Genomic DNA, 21,220 nt, shown 5'->3' with positions numbered 1-21,220 from the left:
TACATTTAGGCAACAGTGAGAAAGTAATGTTATAGTCCAGAGACACATAGCATTTGGCCACAAGTTAACAGAGCACAGGCCCAACGAGTCCCCGCTGTATTTGAAGCAGCTTCCCCGGGAGCAGGGCACCAACCTGGGCTGCCAGTCATTCCAGTGTGGCTGCAGTCTGTGGGCGCCGCTGAGCCGAGACCCCGAGGCTTTACGGCTCATTACCTTTTAGAGAGCTGCATGACCCGCTGGCCGCGGTAACCGTGTCGCTCCTCGGGGTTACTCTTCACTATTTTGTTTGTCAAAGCAGTTAGCAACTTGTCGTTATGGCTAGCTTGTGGTAGTGCTTCTTCTTCTTAGTTCATTTTTTACGGCAGTTGTCCTCCTTGAAGGTACATTACTGCCATCTACTGGAGTTAACAGTAGGGATGGGCGATACCAAACGTTATCAGTCAGGGGAAGACCCGAATATTCGAAATGTATATACAGTGGTTGAAGTGGCACATGCTAATATGTATTCAAGTTGGGATGTATTTATTTTTAACCCTCATGCCCTCCTCGGGCATTTTTGGCCATTTTCCCCTGATTTGTGTTTTTGATTTGGTGATCATTTTGGCTGTGTTACAGCTTGTGGCATGAACTTTTCTTTTTAGTTATATTTTTGAAATCCAATGATTTTTTATTTCACATGTCTTTTATACTCTATTGACACATTTTGCATACACTCGACACCCTCGTGGCGAAAAAAGCCACGCACTTACAAACTGCTATAAAATCATCATACATCAATATTTTTTTCTACTTTTTTTTTCAAAATCTCTTCAACAACTTCCACCTTGCTCAAAACTATCAAACATTCGATCATTTTCAGAATTTTAACCCAAAAAATGAGTTATTTTCCATATAATAAATAGGAGGTGGATGGGGCTTTGGTGGGAATTAGAGGCTTGGATATGTCAAAGATTAGCAACAAAATTGATTTGATTGCATTAGTATTTTTTCTGTAGTACAGATACTCCCTCTGGACACCCTTGTGGCGAAAAACGCCCCATTGACCATTCAAACCACATTTTTTTAATCTCACTGGCATTGCAGTATAAAACCATGCATTCTGGTATGTTAGCTTTTCATTATGAACAAAAGTAGTGATATTTGACATTTTTACTGTATTGCACCATATTCAACTGTTACGGCCACCACTGGCTACCGTTAAGGGGATTAATTAGTGTGTGTTGTGTTTTGATTCTGCCAGCTGTGTTTTCCCAGTCAAGCATTGGTCCTCCTGGAGCCGACACTGAAGCCTACTGCCTGCATGCTGTTCGGGAACCCACCAATCGGGAGCCATCAATTGTCTCCAGCATGTTAAATAGCCTGTGTCCACAGTCAGGGGGGCGGCTGTGAACCTGAGTCAGTTCAAGTCGCCGTAGGTTGCACTTAAGCCCAAGTTATGCTTCTGCGTTGACACAACGCAAGGGGGCTTACGGACCCCTTACGTCCTTGCGGACCCCCCTTACGTCCACCGCTAGGGTTTGGCTGAGGGATCATTTCATTAGTGAGCAGAGAAGGAGAAAGACCTCGAGCAAAAATGAGGAGGCATTATAGTGCAGAAGAGGCTTTAGAAATGGTCATGCAACTTTTATCTGCCAGCGAGCTGCAGGACTCATCTAAAGAAGACGCAAGCTTGGAGGGGGAGTCTTACAATGCTCACTGGAATGAAGACTCCACGATGTGGCATCCTCTTTTCACCTTTCTTTCATCCTGACATGCTCCAAAAGTGCAGAGGACACTGAGGACACTAACAGTAAGTGGACATTGAAGAACGGGTCTCTGTCTGGTCTCCATCTCATGTAGAGATGCCGCGCTACATTTAGGCACCCAGGATGAAGCCAGGGCCCACGTGATATGCCGTATCAAGAATCCACGATGTGATATCCTCACTGTTAGTGTCCCCAGTGTGCTCAGTGTCATCTGAATGAAGGAAAGGTGAAAAGAGGATGCCACATTGTGGAGTCTTGATTCCAGTGAGCATTGTAAGACTCCCCTCCAAGCTTGTGTCTTCTTCAGATGAGTCCTGCAACTCGCTGGCAGATAAAGGTTGCATGACCATTTCTAAAGCCTCTTCTGCACTATAATGACTCCTCATTTTTGCTTAAGGTCTTTCTCCTTCTCTGCTCACTAATGAAATGATCCCTCAGCCAAGTTACATGTTTATCTTTGGCTGTGAAAGCAGCCAGGTGCATAAACACACTAACAGTTGTTTTTTGTTTTTGAGTAGAGCAAAGGCATGAAGACATATTCACACACACACACACACACACACACACAGATAAAAAAAAACTATTGGGGTCCCTTGGTAGTTACACGGCTCCATAATATAACTGGCAAAAATACAAGAATTTCATGCATCGGCCTACAATGGGAAAATGGTTGAATATGGTGAAATACAGTAAAAATGTCAAATATTACTACTTTTGTTCATAATGAAAAGCTAACATACCAGAATGCATGGTTTTATACTGCAATACCAGTGAGATTAAAAAATGTGGTTTGAATGGAAGTCAATGAAAAATGATGAATGTTTGGTAGTTTTGAGCAAGGTGGAATTAAGTTGTTGAAGAGATTTATGAAAAAAAAAGTAGAAAAAAATATTGATGTATGATGATTTTCTAGCAGTTTGTAAGTGCGTGGCTTTTTTCGCCATGAGGGTGTCGAGTGCGTAGTAAATTTGAGGAGGGCATGAGGGTTAATTGCAGCAAGTGAAATAACATGTTGCTATAATAAATGTACAGACTCACTTGTCGTAGTGGTAAAAACCCCAACCAAAAGCAGTTTAAACTGTTTGAAATATATGCGCTTCACAAAGAAAACAAAACATGCAAAAAAACAATACAGTTAGCTTTAGTATTAAAAAAAACATCTCTTTCTATGTGTTCATGTGAAACCTGTGGCACCAGGAAGCAAAGACATCTAGGAGTCATTTCAGTAATTTCTATCACCACTAGAGGGAGCCCAACCTCATCCACGAGAAGGCCCTGACTGCAGCCCGCAGATCGGGAGATGCCCAGTGTGACAATTTGATTGCCACTTCCCCATTTATTTGTACTCTCCATCATTATACAAGTTGTAGCCCATGACTGACCTATTGCACTAATACATTCATTATTCCCTGAAATGACTTGACATTACAGACAACAGTCTGTATTATTTCCAGACAGTTCTGAACACGAAACGCAAAACAAACTGGGACCTTGGAACCTGGTATGTATTCTTATGTATTTAATGCTGGAGGTTTGATGTATAGCCAGATAAAATAGTTCTGATGACTAGTTGAGTAGTTATTGTCATCACTGAAAACTCCTCAGTAGTAGTAGGCTAGTGACACTTGTTTCTTTTTTCTTCAAGGAAGATTATGTTTTCCTGAAGGACACAATTGAGGCAGCAACATGATGCTGACTGCAGGCCTTCCCTCCCCATGGTGATTGGAATGGACAGTGAAGAGCAGGAGGCAGCATTGAAAGAGCTCAACTCCGAATTAAGGCAGGGACGAGGAAGAAACCCATCACTTTGTTCAACCGTTCCTCTTCTTATTCAGTTCCAAAACTTTTACATTTTCTGTGGGGCGATGTGAGACAGAAGAAACCTAAAAGTATTTGTGCCCTTTGTGTAGTGCCAGTTCGACCATTTGTTTTAAGTTTTCTTAAAAAACAATAGTTTCTTGAAAAAATACTCAGGTGCCCATATAAACAGATTTGTCATACTGTAATCTCTCCTTCTGTTCATACTGGACATGAAGACATCTTTTCCTAATAATGCACTTTTAATGTAAGTGATCGTGGATACAATTCTCCTCCAGTGAATTTACTGTTTATGTTCTGTAAATATGATCTTTTATTGATTTGTTTTTCTTTATTGTAGTTTATCTATATTTTCTGTTGAAATAAAAATGTGAATGAGAGGCCTCCTGAGTTTGGTATAACCGAATGTGCAAACCTTGTCATTATTTCTATAATATGTCAATGACCTCAAGGAAAATGGTCTGGTAAAATGTTACAAGATAGCATTATCAATCAGGATAGTAGACTAATATAGTAACAAAGACAATACCATAGTTTCAACATTTATAAAAAAAAAAAAAATGACTTATTAGAAATGGCTATTTATTACATTACACAACTCTTCCTGATAAGGGGGGACCGGGGGCATGAGCTCAGGAGGTAGAGCGGGTTGGTAACCGCAAGATTGCTGGTTCGATCCCTGACTCCTCCTAGCTGAGTGTCTGGCATCCCTGAGCAAGATTGCTCCTGACGAGCTGCGTGGTTGACTCCGCCATCAGTGTGTGAATGTGTGTATGAATGAGTGAATGTCAGTCAACACTGTAAAGCACTTTCGATAAAAGTGCTATATAAATGAGAACCATTTACCATTTGATAATGTATTAAATACGATTCACTTGATTAAAATGTCCTGTTTCTACAAGAGACCCGTTTTTTTTAAATATGCTATGACTGAATTTTAATAAGCTAACTTCCCACATTTGTATTGAATCTTTGCTTACATGAATGCAATCATATTACACATTTTCATATTACAACTTTGCCTGTGTAATAAGTATGTAGGCTGCCATGTTCAAGATTTTGGCTGCATGCGGTGTAATAGTATATTTTGCTTAGGAAGTTTCCTTACTTAAGAAGTGACCAGGAAGTAAACAAGTGGTCGCCATGATAAGAGCCGTTCGAATTCTCTAAATGCTAAGGAAAGGAGCTCCAATGTTTCCTTTCAGATCTCCTTTAGTATAGCATGCAACAGACCTTCCTATACGAAAGGAAAGGAGATCACGCCGACCCACAATTCTTTGCGAGAGCAACATTTAAAGTGCCGCACACCTCGGCCGTTCATGAAAACAAACAATATGCGCATTTACATATTTAACAATGACTTTCATCCAGACATATAGTAATTGGAATTGTGTTGATAAATGTGTGTGGACAGTGATAATAATTTAATCCATCCATCCATCTTCTACCGCTTATCCTGTATTTTAGGGTCACGGGGGGGCTGGAGCCGATCCCAGCTGTCATTGGGCGAAGGCAGGGTACGCCCTGGACAGGTCGCCAGTCTATCACAGGGCCAACATGTAGAGACAGACAACCATTCGCACTCACATTCACACCTAGAGTCATCAATTAACCTATCCCCATCCTGCATGTCTTTGGACTGTGGGAGGAAGCCAGAGAACCCGGAGAGAACCCACGCTTACACGGGGAGAACATGCAAACTCCACACAGAAGGAACCCGGGCCGACCCGGGAATCGAACCCGGGACCCTCTTGCTGTGAGGCGAGAGTGCTACCCACTACACCACCGTGCAGCCCATAATAATTTAATGATATTTTTATTTATTTCAATCATTTTACAAATGTTTGCCAGAAATGAAACTAAAACCACAAATAAAATGTAAATACAGCAAACTGTCAAACAGGAAGGAGGAGCTGCTGGACCTGAAGCTGGTCAGTGAACCAGCTGCTTATAAAACCAACAACATGGGGAGAAGTGGACGACGCATTTTTTGTAGACGTTCGTTTCTCCAGCGGAGACGTACGTCAATCATCAGTGCCGATCATCAGCTGTCAATCATCAAAAGCATTATAATGATGTAGTTTAGTGAAAGTCTGGTCGGATTCTCTGAGCACCACAGTCGTCTTTTCCTAAATCCTGATGAGTTCTCCTATCACCTTTCCTTAACCCCGTGACGTTCCCCCGAGGTCAAGGAAAAGGCGTTAGGACCTAATTTTGTTGACTATTCGACCACAGCCTTTGTCCTTGAAGTGTTGCACTGTTTCCACCACCAGGTAATGCATTTGAGTAGGCCTTGATCTTGGGAAAAGAATGTGGGTGGAGTCATCACCCCTATCTGCATCTTAGTGATGTGCGAGACCATTTCCTTTCTGATACGATACTAAGTCAAATTCAGGCTGGTATCGACGATACTGCTCCGATACCGATAATTTGTATAGTATTTTAATGAGTTTGGAAGATTAAAATCAAAAGTATGTCTTCAATCTACCCAAATTCTCCCATGTCACCCCCCTCCTCAGTGACCTCCACTGGCTCCCTGTTGCAGCCCGCATCCAATTCAAGACGATGGCACTGGCCTTCAAGGCCATCAATGGAACTACACCCATCTACCTTCAAACACTGGTCAAACCACACGCCCCGAAACAGCACTTCGCTCCTCTACTTCAGCTGGCCAGCTGGTACCACCATCGCTGAAATCAAAAAAATTTCGCTCAGCAAAGTTCAGACTCTCCTCTGTTCTGGCGCCTCAGTGGTGGAACAAACTCCCGACCAATGTCAGGACAGCAGAGTCACTTGCCATCTTCCGAAAAAGGCTCAAGACTCACCTTTTCAGACTTCACCTCGACTCTGAATAGCATGATCCACTAACAACACCCCCCACCCCCCACAAAAAAAGCACTTCTATGTAACTTACCTATAGCACTTTGATCATAGCACTGTTGTTCTTAAGGTATGTTTGCTGAACAGCTACTACTTAACTCAGACGAGGACCTAACACTTGTTCTATTTTTTTGCTCTTACTTTATCGGCAATGATATGTTGTGGTTTCTTTCTTTCGACAAATGTACATATTGTAAGTTGCTTTGGACAAAAGTGTCTGCTAAATGCTCTAAATGTAAAGTGTAAGTACAGACAGGTAACCAGACTATCACAGGGCCGACATGTAGAGACAGACAGGTAACTAGTCTATCACAGGGCCGACATGTAGAGACAGACAGGTAACCAGTCTATCACAGGGCCGACATGTAGAGACAGACAGGTAACCAGTCTATCACAGGGCCAACATGTAGAGACAGACAGGTAACCAGTCTATCACAGGGCCGACATGTAGAGACAGACAGGTAACCAGTCTATCACACGGCCGACATGTAGAGACAGACAGGTAACCAGCCTATCACAGGGCCGACATGTAGAGACAGACAGGTAACCAGTCTATCACAGGGCCGACATGTAGAGACAGACAGGTAACCAGTCTATCACACAGCCGACATATAGAGACAGACAGGTAACCAGTCTATCACAGGGCCGACATGTAGAGACAGACAGGTAACCAGTCTATCACAGGGCTGACATGTAGAGACAGACATAGCCACATGTATGATATCCTGAAAGATGATCACTTCACAAACATCACTAACTGTCCCATCGGTGTCACAGAGGCATCTCACCAGTAAATACATTAATAACCACTTCACGAAGAACTTCAATTCTGAATCCCATTCAAACTAAACTGCACTCCTAAATCACAAGACAACAGAACAGAACATTCATTTGTTAATAATTGATAACCAGGATCTGTCTCCCTCATGCTCCCTCCTTTTTGCTCCCTCCCTTTTGCCCCCCCCCCCCGAGCCCTGTGTACTTGGATGTATTGACATCATGGCTTACGCACGGCGGCCTGGAGTTGCCGGCCCCATCAGAGGCCTGTATGCTCGGGCTTGAACAGAGGCATTATTAGCCAGCAGAGGAGAGAATGGGAGCAGGGGGAGGGAGAGGAGGATTTCTGGGGGAGAGGAGGATTTCTGGGGGAAGGAACTGCAGATTAACCTGCTGTCTCTATTTGCTCTTTCACAGTGACAGGCTCATAATAAGTGTGTACTTTGTTTATTTCTTAGTTTGATTAACATTTGATGTTTAAAATGCAACAGATGACACATCACACTCTCGTTTCACCCTATAGAGGATTTTTGAGAGCCGACACTTTACATGTAAATACTTAATAATACATAAATAATTATCAAATTGAATGCTGAATCAACATCAAAATACATAAACCACACATTAAATTAATGTTAAATGTACTGGTGTGTATATATATATATATATATATATATATATATACATTTTATACTGTATATATATACAGGAATTAGCGGTGCTGCTGACAACACATGACAACGTGATGATACTTAAGATAATGGTGATGATGGTGGTGGTGATGATGATGATGGTTGTGGTGATGATGATGGTGGTGGTGATGGTGGTGATGATGATGATGATGATGATGATGATGATGATGATGATGATGATGATGATGATGATGATGATGGTGGTGGTGATGGTCATGATGGTGATGATTGATGATGATTATGATGCTGGTGGTGGTGGGTGTAGTTCTGGATTCCAGACTTAAGTTTGACAAACATGTCAAAAAGATGTCAAAAACAATAAAAAACAATTTAAATTGCTTCAAACTAATTAGACATCATATACCAATCAAAGCAGCTCAGCTTTATATGCATTCCATGATTTTTTCTCATATGTCGTATTGTGTTACAGTGTGGAGTCAGGCCTCTCCAACTACAATTAAGTTAATTGCATCTTTGTATAACCAAACCTTAAAAATAATGGCTAAGAAAGCTATAAAGTGGCATCACTGTCACATTTTGAAGCAATATTAATTGCTTGGTTTTGATAATTTCCTAAAATTTTCGTCTGTCAAACTGGTTTTTAAGTGTTTGCAGAACTTGGCACCAAATGTGCTGTGCAGTCTTTTCAGCAGACAAAATAGTGATAGGATCACCAGGGGTACGGCAAGTGGTAACTGTAAAATCTCACATCGTAAGACCTCCTTTGGGCAATCAGCCTTTTCCATAAAGGGTTCCCAGATGTGGAATGTACTACTGACCGAATTAAAACTAACCCAAGACATTAAAACTTTTTATACAAATGTTAAAGTCTGGCTTAAACAAAATCAGAGCTGTATGCATTTTTAAATGGGTCATGACTTGTTATGATTTTAGATGTATTGTACATTTTAATCTGTTGTTATGTAATTTTGATGTCTTTCTTATTACCTTCTTTCTTCTATTAAAAGCCTAACTAGGGACGGGAGTTGGAAACTAGCATCAGCTATAATCTCTGTATGCAGAACATCAGTCACATTAACTTGTTTGTAATGAGTGGAAATGTTACTATGTTAACCTGCATTGTCCCTATCAAATAAACGAAATTAAATTAAATGATAATGATGATGATGATGATGATGATGATGATGATGATGGTGATGATGATGAAAATGGGGATGATGACGATGATGGTGATGGTGGTGATGAATATGATAAAAATGATGATGATGATGGTGGTGATGATTATGATGATGATGAAGAAGAAGATGATGATGATGATGATGGTGGTGACGGTGATGATGATGATGACGATGATGGTGATGATGATGAAGAAGAAGATGATGATGATGATGATGATGATGATGGAGGTGACGGTGATGATAATGAAGATGATGATGATGACGATGATGATGATAAGATGATGATGATGATGGTGGTGATGATGATGATGATGATGATGATGGTGATGGTGGTGGTGATGATGATGATGATGATATAAATGGGGATGATGATGATGATGGTGGTGACGACTGTGATGATAATGAAGATGAAGATGATGACGATGATGGTGACGATGATGATGATGATGGTGATGGTGGTGGTGATGATGATGATGATGATGATGATGGTGGTGATGATGATGATGATGAAAATGGGGATGATGATGATGATGTTGGTGATGATGATGATAAAAATGATGATGATGATGGTGGTGATGATGATGATGAAGAAGAAGATGATGATGATGATGATGGTGACGGTGATGATAATGTAGATGATGGTGACGATGATGATGATGATGATGATGATGATGATGATATGTCAGGTTGGCTCTTTCTCATGACTATTTTCAAATCAATGAATACAGAGTGATAGATTATTGAATCTTGACAGGCTTTACAGGATATGTTCATAATTATTACTCATTGTTGTTATCCACTCAATGAAGGAGATAGCCACTTCCATGGCTGAGTGTCATCACACACACACACACATACACACAGACACGCACGCACGCACACACACACACACACACACAGATTCCTGCCTCGGCAACCGCACAGTTACTAAGAGACTGATTGCAAAGATGCAGTGTTTCTATGGCAACGCTAGTGGCTGAGTCATATCCACTGCAGTGTGTGCTCTGATACAAGCGACATTTGTTCATCTGTTTGTGTTCTTGGTGTACCTTCATCGTCACATAATTTCAACGGGACATTCGGATTCTCTTCAAAACCTCTGTCAGGTGATGCTTTAGAGCTGATATTTGTGATGAATGAAGGTTTGTGATCACACTTAGTTATTGTCAATCATATAAATGGACACACATAATGTGGAATGTGGAAGCCACCACAAAGCCACTTAGAGTCGTGATGCCTTCTAATCCTGCAAAACTGATATGAATGTAGTTTTGTGAAAATGATTTCAAATGTGTGAGTTAACTTGTTACCCCAAAAAAGATTAGAATTAAAAGATTAGAATAGATTATTACTCCACAACCACACACCATCACAACATGTGACAGACAGGTAACCAGTCTATCACAGGGCTGACATGTAGAGACAGACAGGTAACCAGTCTATCACAGGGCTGACATGTAGAGACAGACAGGTCCATCCCATGCTTACACGGGGAGAACATGCAAACTCCACACAGAAGGAACCTGAACCCGAACTGGGAATCATTGTGAGGCGACAGTGCTACACATTACACCACCATGCAGCCGTCACTGAGTTAATGAATAATATAATAAATAAAATTAAAATAATAATATAAATTTTTTTTGCATGTGATCAATACAAACACACGCACCATCAAGTATAATAAAGAAAAATGGACGGCTGATTGTCATGCTCCACTATAGAAGCTGCTAAACTAAGCAGTGGAAGCCCCCTCCCCCACTACAGGGAGTGTTCCTCCCTCTCCACGAGGAACCCTGCATTATTAATGCTACAGTGTGTTCAGCACCACCGCCATTTATTAGCTTTGCACTTGACATGTTCACACCCTGCCTGTGTTGCCTGCATCCATGCCATCCATGGGTGCTTTGTGTGTCTGTGGGTGTATCTCTTTGTGCTGGAGGGTGTGGGAGGCTGAACAGGCGGGTAAGAGTCTATAAATAGAACACATCTTTGTAGAGAGAGAGAGAGAGAGAGAGAGAGAGAGAGAGAGAGAGAGAGAGAGAGAGAGAGAGGCAGCAGCGTTGTCCTCGCCTGGAAGATATAGAACAAACAGAGGAGGAGAGGCAGTGAGCCGTGATGTCACTTCCTCATTGTGGTGATGCCCATAAGGAGGTCTAAGGCTGACATTCCCAAACTAGCTTTAAAATGAGACTATCATTTGAGTTCAGTTGATGTTTATAGTTCCTTCATTCAATCATTGGCTCAAATTTCTTAGACGTTCCCTCCACTGAATCCTCTCCTCTTGTGGCCAGCACGTGACGATACATCCTCTGCTGTGTGTCCTCCTCCTCCCAACCTTTACAGGAGTGTGTTGTTGTGACAAGGCTTCATCTCTGCTCCTTTCAAAAGCCTCCAACAAACAAAGAAAAATAACTAATTCAAGAAAGATGAAAGTGAATATAAGTTGGTTCCATTTTTAATAAGGACTTTCTAAAAGAATCTTACAAACAAAATGCAAACATCTATACATGAAAATACAAACTACCTCTCTGACCTAAACCTGGTGGCCTCATTAACACCAAATATGACCTGAAGCCACCACAGTACTTTATTTCAATATTATTTCCACGGAATATACAGTATATGTTGCTGTTTCCCTCAAAGAAGGATAAGAAAAAGATTTATGATGGATTGTTATTCTTTTATGTCATCGCAAAACATTTGTTTCCATAGTTGAAAAAGAAAATTCACCTTGTGTCCAGGTGAGAAGCATCAAGAATAACCAGAGCACAACTCTTGATAAGACACACAGAGAAGTCCAGGCGCTTCTACACATGACAACCTTCACCGCCATAATCAAATGAAATATGTTCAGAAAAAAACAAATAATGCATGACGCAAATATTTCATATACATTTTTTTTTGTGGATCCTGGTTTCTAATTGAGAGAGGGGGGGTTGAGGACCACACTTCTAGACCATGTTGTGGATCCTGGTCTCTCATTGAGAGAGGGGGGTTGAGGACCACACTTCTAGACCATGTTGTGGATCCTGGTCTCATTGAGAGAGGGGGGATTGAGGACTACACTTCTAGACTATGTTGTGGATCCATTACAGTTCTAACAATAACATAAAAACAAACAACTTTGTGTTTTCCTGATACAAACAGTACAGTTTGCAGTAGAGATATTAATAATTAACTGTTTAACCTGCTGTCAGTTACAAAGTTAAAAGAAATATTAAAGCTCAATTGCCCGGATTCATGTCCCTACGGTGGGTCTTAAAATAAGTGCAACAGTATATCAGTATACATATCTATGAGTACAGTCAGGATTTCACACTAACAAGTTTCAAGCAGTTAACCTGTAGCTGGATTACAATACAGAAATGTGAGTACTATGTTTATGTATTTATTTATTTATTTAGTAGTAGAGGGAGGAGGCTAAGCAGAGTCCAGGTGAACTCTGAACAACAGGGTCTTGAGTACCCCTTTTCCACCAGAAGATGGGGAGCAACTCTGCGGTCCTCACATCGGCGGGAGCTCATTCCACCATTGCGGCGCCTGGACGGAGAAGAGTTGTGACTGGCTGTGTGACCTTTGCTTGCTCTTAGTGACGGTTGCACCAGCCGGCCTGCTTGGACCAACAGCTGTGCTGCTTCCCTGTGAGAGAAGGCCAGATCTGGATGTTGTACATGGATGTTATGAAGGGCCTTGTGTTCCACTGTGTGCTGTTCTAAGATCTGATTCACAGTTCCAACGTCCAACTTCTCCCAGATGTCCTGATGCATGCAGCAGAGCTGTGTGTGTGTGTGTGTGTGTGTGTTTGTGTGTGTGTAGAGAGTGTCTGCAGCTTCAAACACATCCCAGTCTGTCCCAGCAAAGCAGTCCTGCAGGGTGCTCTCAGTCTCTGGGGTCCAGAGTTAGACATGTTTAATGACAGGATTGGTTTGTCTCAGTCTTTGTCTGCAGGTTGGATTCAGGAACAAAGAGATGTGGATCCATGCAGGCCGGGTGCAGCCCTGTATGCACCATGCATGTTACTGTAAACATTGTCCAGTGTGTTCTTATGACATGATGACGTCAACTAACCGTTTCACAACATTAGCCAGTTGTTACAAAGTTAACCCAACAGTTTCACAACGTTAACCAGTTGCTACAATGTTAACCCAACTGTTTCCCAACGTTAACCCAATCGTTTCACAATGTTAACCAGTTCTCACAAAGTTAACCCAACCGTTTCTCAACATTAACCCACTCGTTTCACAACGTTAACCAGTTGTTACAAAGTTAACCCAACCGTTTCACAACGTTACCCACGTGTTACAAAGTTAACCCAACCGTTTCACAACGTTAACCCAATCGTTTCACAACATTAACCAGTTGTTACAAAGTTAACCCAACCAATTCACACCGTTAACCAGATGTTACAACATTAACCTAACCATTTCACAACGTTAACCCAACTGTTTCACAATGTTGCCCACATGTTACAAAGTTAACCTAACCATTTCACAACGTTAACCATGTGTTACAACATCAACCTAACCATTTCACAACGTTAACCCAACCGTTCCACAACGTTAACAGTGTTGGGAGTAATGCGTTACAAAAGTAATGCATTACTGTAATGCATTACGTTTTGCTGTAACGTGGTAATGTAAGGCATTACAAAAAAAACCCTGGTAATATTTTACTCGGTACAAATCACAGTAACGCGCGTTACAATGCATTTTAAACCCGAAATCAATTGACTCTACATTCGCAATCGCGAGATGGGCATACGCTCCACTTTTGGAAAAGTGTGAAAGCCGGTCCGTGTAACTCTACACTATGTTAATTAAGCGCTGTTGTTAGCAGGCTCCGTGAGCTGGACACCGACTCACGGAGCGGCTCCCGGTCGGTCAGAGCGCAGCCGACCCGGCACACCGAGGATCAACAGCTGAGGGGCGGTGGCGAGGAGGCGGAGGCTCCGATTCTCCCCGTCGGTTTTGAACCGCTTTTATGTCCGCGTCATTACGCTTTTGCTGCGAGTTTAAACCAGTAGGTTTACTTCAAAACTCGAGCGTCAGACGCTGTCAGAGCGTTTATTTAGAGCTCCCCCTAAATGTCTCAGGTAGGCTTTCAGGTAATTTCGCAGCATAACACAGCGCCTTCAAGGTCATTAAAAAAGACGTACGGCAAATCTGGAATGAAAAATGGCACTGTTATTTCATCCCCGAATCCGATTCATGAACACAATAGCTAATATCAGTTAAGGAGTCGTTTCCCGTTTCTGTTTTCCGTTTTTAAAACGAATAACGAATACGAGTCATTTTCCGTTCTTCGTTCTTTTATTTTGAAGCGAAAAACATCACATCCTGCTGTGTAATGAGCTGCATTGAACACAAGAAGATCTATTGAGAACAAAAAATCCATATTTCCTTTTATTTTGGCGTAATGCATAAGTAATGCAAAGTAATGTAAAAGTAGTGTAATGCCTTACAATTCAAAGATAGTAATATTGTAATGTAACTAATTACTTGAAATGACAGTAAAAAGTAATAAATAATGCATTACGCTTTTGAAGTAACTTGCCCAACACTGAACGTTAACCAGTTGTTACAAAGTTAACCCAACCGTTTACCCACGTGTTGAGGCCTTAACCCATCCATCCATGCATCCATCCATCGTCTACCACTTATCCTGTATTCAGGGTCGCGGGGGGGCTGGAGCCGATCCCAGCTGTCATTGGGCGAAGGCAGGGTACACCCTGGACATGTCGCCAGTCTATCACAGGGCCAACATATAGAAACAGACAACCATTCACGCTCACATTCATACCTACGGGCAATTTAGAGTAATCAATTAACCTATCCCCATCTTTGGACTTGGGAGGAAGCCGGAGAACCCAGAGAGAACCCACGCGTACACGGGGAGAACATGCAAACTCCACACAGAAGGGCCCGACCCGGGAACCGAACCCGGCACCCTCTTGCTGTGAGGCGACAGTGCTACCCACGACACCACCATACAGCCCATCGGCCTTAACCCAAATAACCCAAAATCCTGCAGGATTGATACTAGATTTGAAACTAGAGATTGAGACACAAACTCATGTTTACAATGATTACTGAGATAACAAATCAAGAGAGAAGTAGGGTCATTTTCTCACAGACTTCTATACAATCAGAGAGGAGTCAACCCCTGGTGGCCAGCAGAGAGAATTAAAATTTAAGTCACTTCAGGCTTGGCTTCACTTTTTCAAAGTGGAGGTTCTTGCCTGCTTTATACAGAAGACATAAAAACGTCCTCCTCTGACCACCCTGCTGTGATTTGAATGGGAGTTTCCGTCCCACAAGGACATGAAGACATGCCATACTGTTTACTTTTGAGATATTGTTTATTAGTGTTTATCATCAGGGCCCAGAAGAGGGGCCCCAGTGCGGAGTGGTGGGGGAGCAGGTAGCTGTGTGTGGCTCATTTCCGGTGTGAGCTCGTCTGCAGAATGATCAGAAGCTGCTGCTCAGGTTACGTAAGAGGCAGACAGAGCGGCTCTGTACACAGCTGCCCGCTGCTATCTCTTTAAATGAGAGCGTGTGTGTGAGCGTGCGTGCGTGTGTGAGTGCGCGTGCGTGGAGGAGACGTTAGAGAACGAGAGGCCACTCAGCTGTGGAGGAGGACGAGCCGACCGAAAACAACACCCGATCTTTCGCCCGGCGGTTTTGGAGAGGTAGCGGTGCAGGCTGACTCGTAGTGGTTCGGACGTGGAGCCGGCAGCACCGTCTGTCTATGGGCTCGGTCGGCGCATCGTTGGCCTCCCGACAGGACGGAACGGCCACGGCTGCCTTCTAATCATTCTTTCTTTGGAGAAACGTGACCGAGAGGAAGCGAGAAGAGCGAGACGATCATGGATTAGCGGCCAGGAGGTTCACATTCATCCGAGAGGTAAGGGATGCTGAGAGGGAGACATGGACAGAGAGAGAGAGAGAGAGAGAGAGAGAGAGAGAGAGAGAGAGAGAGAGAGAGGGCCGGAAGGGGATGATGGCTGCAGAGAAGGAGTGTGTGTGCTCGTGATGGATGATGGGTGTTGGGTGTTATGGCAGCAGCAGCATCCACCCTGCACACTGCGGAGACCACCGGGCAACCGACGGGGGGCTGCTCCAGCTCTTTGTGTGCGTGTTCTGGGCCTTTGGGACGCGGAGCTGATCAGCCGCATCGAGCTGCGTGTTATTAACACACACAATGACGTCAGCGTTTCCCTGTGACGCAACATCTGTTGTTCTCGCGTGTACAGCAATGTGATATATTTTTCTGTCACCAGGTCATGGTTAGCATCTGATCTGTAAACTCCATCACACTTGAGATGGGAAACCTCCTGGTAGGCTGCTGGTTTACTGGTGGACTAGTGGTGAGGGGAAGCTAGTCTCTTCAAGCCAGGCAGCAACCTCCTGTTCTGAGCTGTGAAGCCAAAGCTAAAGTGCCTTAAACTCATTTTTATGCTGGCCACCAGGGGGCGACTCCTCTCTGGTTGTATAAAAGTCTATGAGAAAATACTTCTCTCTTGATGTATTATTTCAGTAAACATTGCAAACATTAGTTTATGTTCTCAATCTCTAGTTTCAAGTCTTCTTCAATCCAGCATGATGTTCATTTAGTACATTATGGTCCATTTAGAGTCCAACAGACCATAAAGCAGGGGATGCTTTAGGGGCGGGGCTACCTTGTAATTGACAGGTCACTACCACGCTACCAATGCAGTTATTTACTAAGATGACTTTAGCACTTAGCTGTAAGGATGATCTTGAAGCTATGAAGCTAACTTTGTAAGCAGCTTCACACCAGAATCCAGATAGATCCAGATCCAGTAAGGGTGCCGCTCTGCTGCTTGTGTCCATCAGATCCACCCGTCGCTCCTCCACAGTCTAAATATGGCACTTCCTTTACTGCTTGCCAAAAATCCGACGGACAAAATGTTGAACTCGAAGCTTCAGAACTGTAGTCAAAGCAAAGGGTGCTGTCACATGACTTCCAATGATTATGACAACAAGATCATTGAGATTGCGCTGCATTCTGCTTTTTGTGTGACTGCGGCTCAGAGGTGGAGAGATTGGCGGGTCCATCCTCAGCTCCTCTGGTCCACGTGTTGACATGTCATTGGGCAGGATACTGAACCATAATTGCTCTTGCAGGCTGTGAATGTGTTAGTATTATTAGTCTTAGACCCTGATGGGCAGGGCAACTTGTATGGCAGCCTCTCAGTTATAGTGATTAGGGCTTCATCCTATCACAGCATCACCATATCACCACATCACAGCATCACCATATCACCACATCACAGCATCACCATATCACCAAATCACAGCATTACCATATCACCACATCACAGCATCACAGCATCACAGCATCACCATATCACCGTATCACAGCATCACCATATCAACACATCACAGCATCGCCATATCACCGTATCACAGCATCACCATATCACCACATCACAGCATCACATCATCACCATATCACCTAATCACAGCATCACCATATCACAACATCACCATATCACCACATCACAGCATCATCATATCACCGCATTACAGCATCATCACCACATCACAGCATCACCATATCACCGTATCACAGCATCACCAAATCACCACATCACAGCTTCACCGTATCACCGCCTCACAGCATCACAGCATCACCATATCACCACATCACAGCTTCACCGTATCACTGCATCACCGCATCACCATAACACCGTATCACAGCTTCACCACCTCATCACAGCATCACAATATTACCGTATCGCAGCGTCATGAGTTGCACTGTGGTGTTGAGCCCAAGGAACTAACGAACCTTCTAACGGTCTCAATGCACAGAAAGAACATGTAACTTCTAGCAAGCGCATCACAATATTGTAATCATTGTCCCGACCAATCAAATAATTCCAGAATACTGACGCTGAGGTGCAGCAGTTAATGGGTGGATGCGGTGAAATCACAATGTATTTTCCACCTGGCTGTTGGCTAAAAAACATTTTATACGTCTGTCTAAATACGCCAGACAGGAAATGCGTAAATGTTCCATTCAAAGTGGCCATTTCACTAGTGAATGATGAATGAATCCTCATGACCAGGGTTGGAAGTTCGTCATTTTAGGGGCAAGGCCATTTGGCCTTCACTCCTTGGGGCACCAAGGCCACATGACAGGGCACAAAGGCCATTAAGTAAAATGATAAATAACATCCTAATTCATAACAAAACATGAATTTTGTGTTAAAATATTTTTAATACTAATATCAAGTTAAGTTACATTAGATTTTTTTTAAATAACATCTTACAAAGATGCTAGCAGCTATGCCAGGGGAGTTTGTTGTGATGCTGCACTGCGCGTGCTCTCAATGTTCAGTAATCTGTCCTAGTAGGCCTGAGTTTGTGGACTCTGGGGCGTGTTTTGATAGTTTTTTGCAAGATTAATGACACACTGGAGACAGACTTTAATTTTGCATATCGTTAAAACAACTAAGATGCAGGTCCATTCACCAGTCACCATCTTGCCTTATAAATCCAGTACACCAGCTCTAGGTCAGCTTGGAAAGACAAAGCTTGGAAAGACAAAGTCAAAGTCCGGGTAGGCTGTCCTGAGTGCGTCAGTGGTCTGCGGTGATGTTGTGAATTGTGAATTACATTTCCAGGGAAATGCCTGTTTTTGTGGATGACGTTTGATCTTGACGTTTCACAAACGAGTTTCAAGTCCGTGGAAGTCCATGTAGGAAGGAGGAGTGATGTTGGTGTCCTTGTTGTCTAAACTTAGCTATGTAGTTTGGTTTTGATTTATTCCTTAACCACATGTTCCAAACTATTTAAAATGAGACTTTTTGGTCTGGAAAAAACATTTTGTGTGTGTATGATTAAATTATAGAGCACAAAGTTCTTCCTAGATCTCTATGTTTTTATTTCTATATTCATCATAGATTCCCATAGTTTTTCTCCAAATGTGCACCAGATTGATACGGTGAACTTTAAAATAAATTACATTGTTTTGGCTTGAGCCAAGATGATGGAAAGAAGGCCTTTATTTGAAGTAAGAATTCAAGTCATAAGTTCAATAAATGCTTCATGTTTCCAATGTCAGGGTCAATAATCTCAGTATTGACCAAAATGTTTATGATTCAGAGCAGCAATTTATGTGTGAGGCTCTAAAGCTCCATAAAGATAGAGTTCAAGCTCTCCATGCTCCCCTTGCTCATATAAGGAAGTATTACATCATCTTTTACCACACCTATGCTGATGACATGCGACACTACATCACAGTTTCACCACATGACTACAGTGCCTTATGTTCACTGAGTAGGTGGCTCCAACTCTAACCCTACAGAAGTCACTGGTTGCGTTCACATGGGCGAGCTTTATACAATCTTCCCATCCAAACCGTATCAAATTCATGTGTACAGGATAAGAAACGTGTAGGGATCGGATTTCTGAAGCCGATTGCAACCCCTGGCTTGAGTCGTTGTTTATCTGACTTGTGCCGCCTTGTGAACGAGATCAAATTGTGTATATTTCCTGCGCATGCGCAAGAATTTTCGCCGGGGATTTCACCTGGAAGTGGAAGGAAGCGCCGACGCCGTCATGAATAGTAATGTTGCCGGAACAGTCAAACGATACCATGGCTTCGAACTCATTTCTGGACGGATGAGGATGAGGAGACTGTCTGTCTGTATGCCGCCAGATAGTTTGTTATTGTTTTTAAGTAGCCGTGTACCGGAAGTAGTTCTAACACCGTCTTGTAGAAAGGGTTACAGCGCCATCTAACGAAGCAGAGTCAGCCAGGTCACTGACCATTATCGGACTTATTCAACGGCATGTGAACATGGATTTTTGAAGAGACCCCCCCGTCGAGTGGCAACGTATTTCTTGGAAAAACCAATACGATCTTACCATGTGACCGCACTCATTGTTTTTGGTCCCAGAGATGCACGTTTGGAGGCCAGTGCTCAACTGGAACCAATGACACTAAAAACTACACACCAAGTCAGAAATGTTGGTGTAGTTATGGACTCTAAATGGTAAATGGCCTCATTTATATAGCGCTTTTCTCCAAAGCACTTTACAGTAATGACTGACATTCACCCATTCACACACACATTCACACACTGACGGCGGAGTCAACCACGCAGGGCGACAGCCAGCTCGTCAGGAGCAATTAGGGTGAGGTGTCTTGCTCAGGGATACCAGGCACTCAGCTAGGAGGAGCCGGGGATCGAACCGGCAATCTTGCACTTGCCAGCCAACCTGCTCTACCTCCTGAGCTAAACCCCCCCAACAACCACATAGGCTACAAGGCTATTACTAAATCAGCTTATTACCACCTTAAAACAGAGCAAGAATTAAGGGATTTATTGTTTATTACAGCTCATCCAGAATGCTGCTGCCAGAGAAGACCAACACCATGAAAATGGACCATACCACACCTGTCCTTCAAACACTGCATGGAGTCCCGTGTGTAAAAGGATCTATTTTAAATCCTGTTACTGGTCTACAAGGCCCCGAACGGTCTCAGGTCTAAATACATCTCAGAGTGACTTGTTGGTTATGAAGCATCCAGACCCCTCAGGTCACACAGGGTTCAGGATCAGGACCAAGCAGCCTGATGCAGCATTTATTGTCAATGCTCCGCACCTGTGGAACAAACTCCCTGAGTACCTGAGGTGCTTATTTAAGTCAGGGCTGAAAACATTATTGTTTACTGCAGTGTTCTCTTCATGAGATTTGATTGTTTTTAAATCACACTTTTACTGTTTTATTCTATTTTCTGTACTTATTTTACATTCCAACATCTTTGCAATAAAAGTAATTAACACTCAACCCTGTGTATGAATGGTGCTATACAAATATAGTTGCCTTGACTTGCCTAAGTGAGAGTTGAGTTGAGCAGGTGTTTATATCAAAAGGATGAAGAACCAATGAGAAATGTTTCTAAAATAAACAACTCAGACTTAGATTCACCTGCATCTCAACACACACACACACACACACACACACACACACACACACACACACACACACACACACACACACACACACGACACATCTCAGCGTGGCTGTACCTGCTGCCATGGACTACTATTGTTGATAAAATTGAAATTGAATGGGATTGTTTCTGTTAATACTACCACTAATGCTAATGCTGCTACTACTATACTACTACC

The 21,220-nt window shown here is 42.8% G+C and overlaps 2 protein-coding genes and 1 long non-coding RNA gene across 4 annotated transcripts in view; 2 read left to right on the top strand and 1 right to left on the bottom strand.

Annotated features, from left to right (window-relative positions):
• Window positions 1-356, bottom strand: part of smg1 (SMG1 nonsense mediated mRNA decay associated PI3K related kinase) — a 117,600-nt gene extending 117,244 nt beyond the window's left edge. For both annotated transcript variants that reach the window (XM_084036205.1, XM_084036206.1), the window contains exon 1: window positions 134-356. In XM_084036205.1, coding sequence (XP_083892331.1) covers window positions 134-210 — 77 coding nt within the window. In that variant the 5' untranslated portion in view covers window positions 211-356. The remainder of the gene's footprint in view (window positions 1-133) is intronic.
• Window positions 357-2,648: 2,292 nt separating this feature from the next.
• LOC311030670 lies at window positions 2,649-3,946 on the top strand. The gene is made up of 2 exons (XR_014599008.1): window positions 2,649-3,246; window positions 3,391-3,946. It is a non-coding gene; the product is annotated as an uncharacterized lncRNA (long non-coding RNA).
• Window positions 3,947-15,688: 11,742 nt separating this feature from the next.
• The window catches only part of fbxl16 (F-box and leucine-rich repeat protein 16), a 37,731-nt gene continuing 32,199 nt past the window's right edge, over window positions 15,689-21,220 (top strand). Inside the window, exon 1 of the mRNA XM_084036236.1 lies at window positions 15,689-15,957. The gene's annotated coding sequence lies outside the window, so the exon portion shown is untranslated. The remainder of the gene's footprint in view (window positions 15,958-21,220) is intronic.

This window comes from Eutrigla gurnardus (genome assembly GCF_963514095.1).
Source record: "Eutrigla gurnardus genome assembly, chromosome: 20".
NCBI classification, from domain to species: Eukaryota; Metazoa; Chordata; class Actinopteri; order Perciformes; family Triglidae; genus Eutrigla; species Eutrigla gurnardus.
This window is presented reverse-complemented; position numbering and strand designations above follow the sequence as displayed.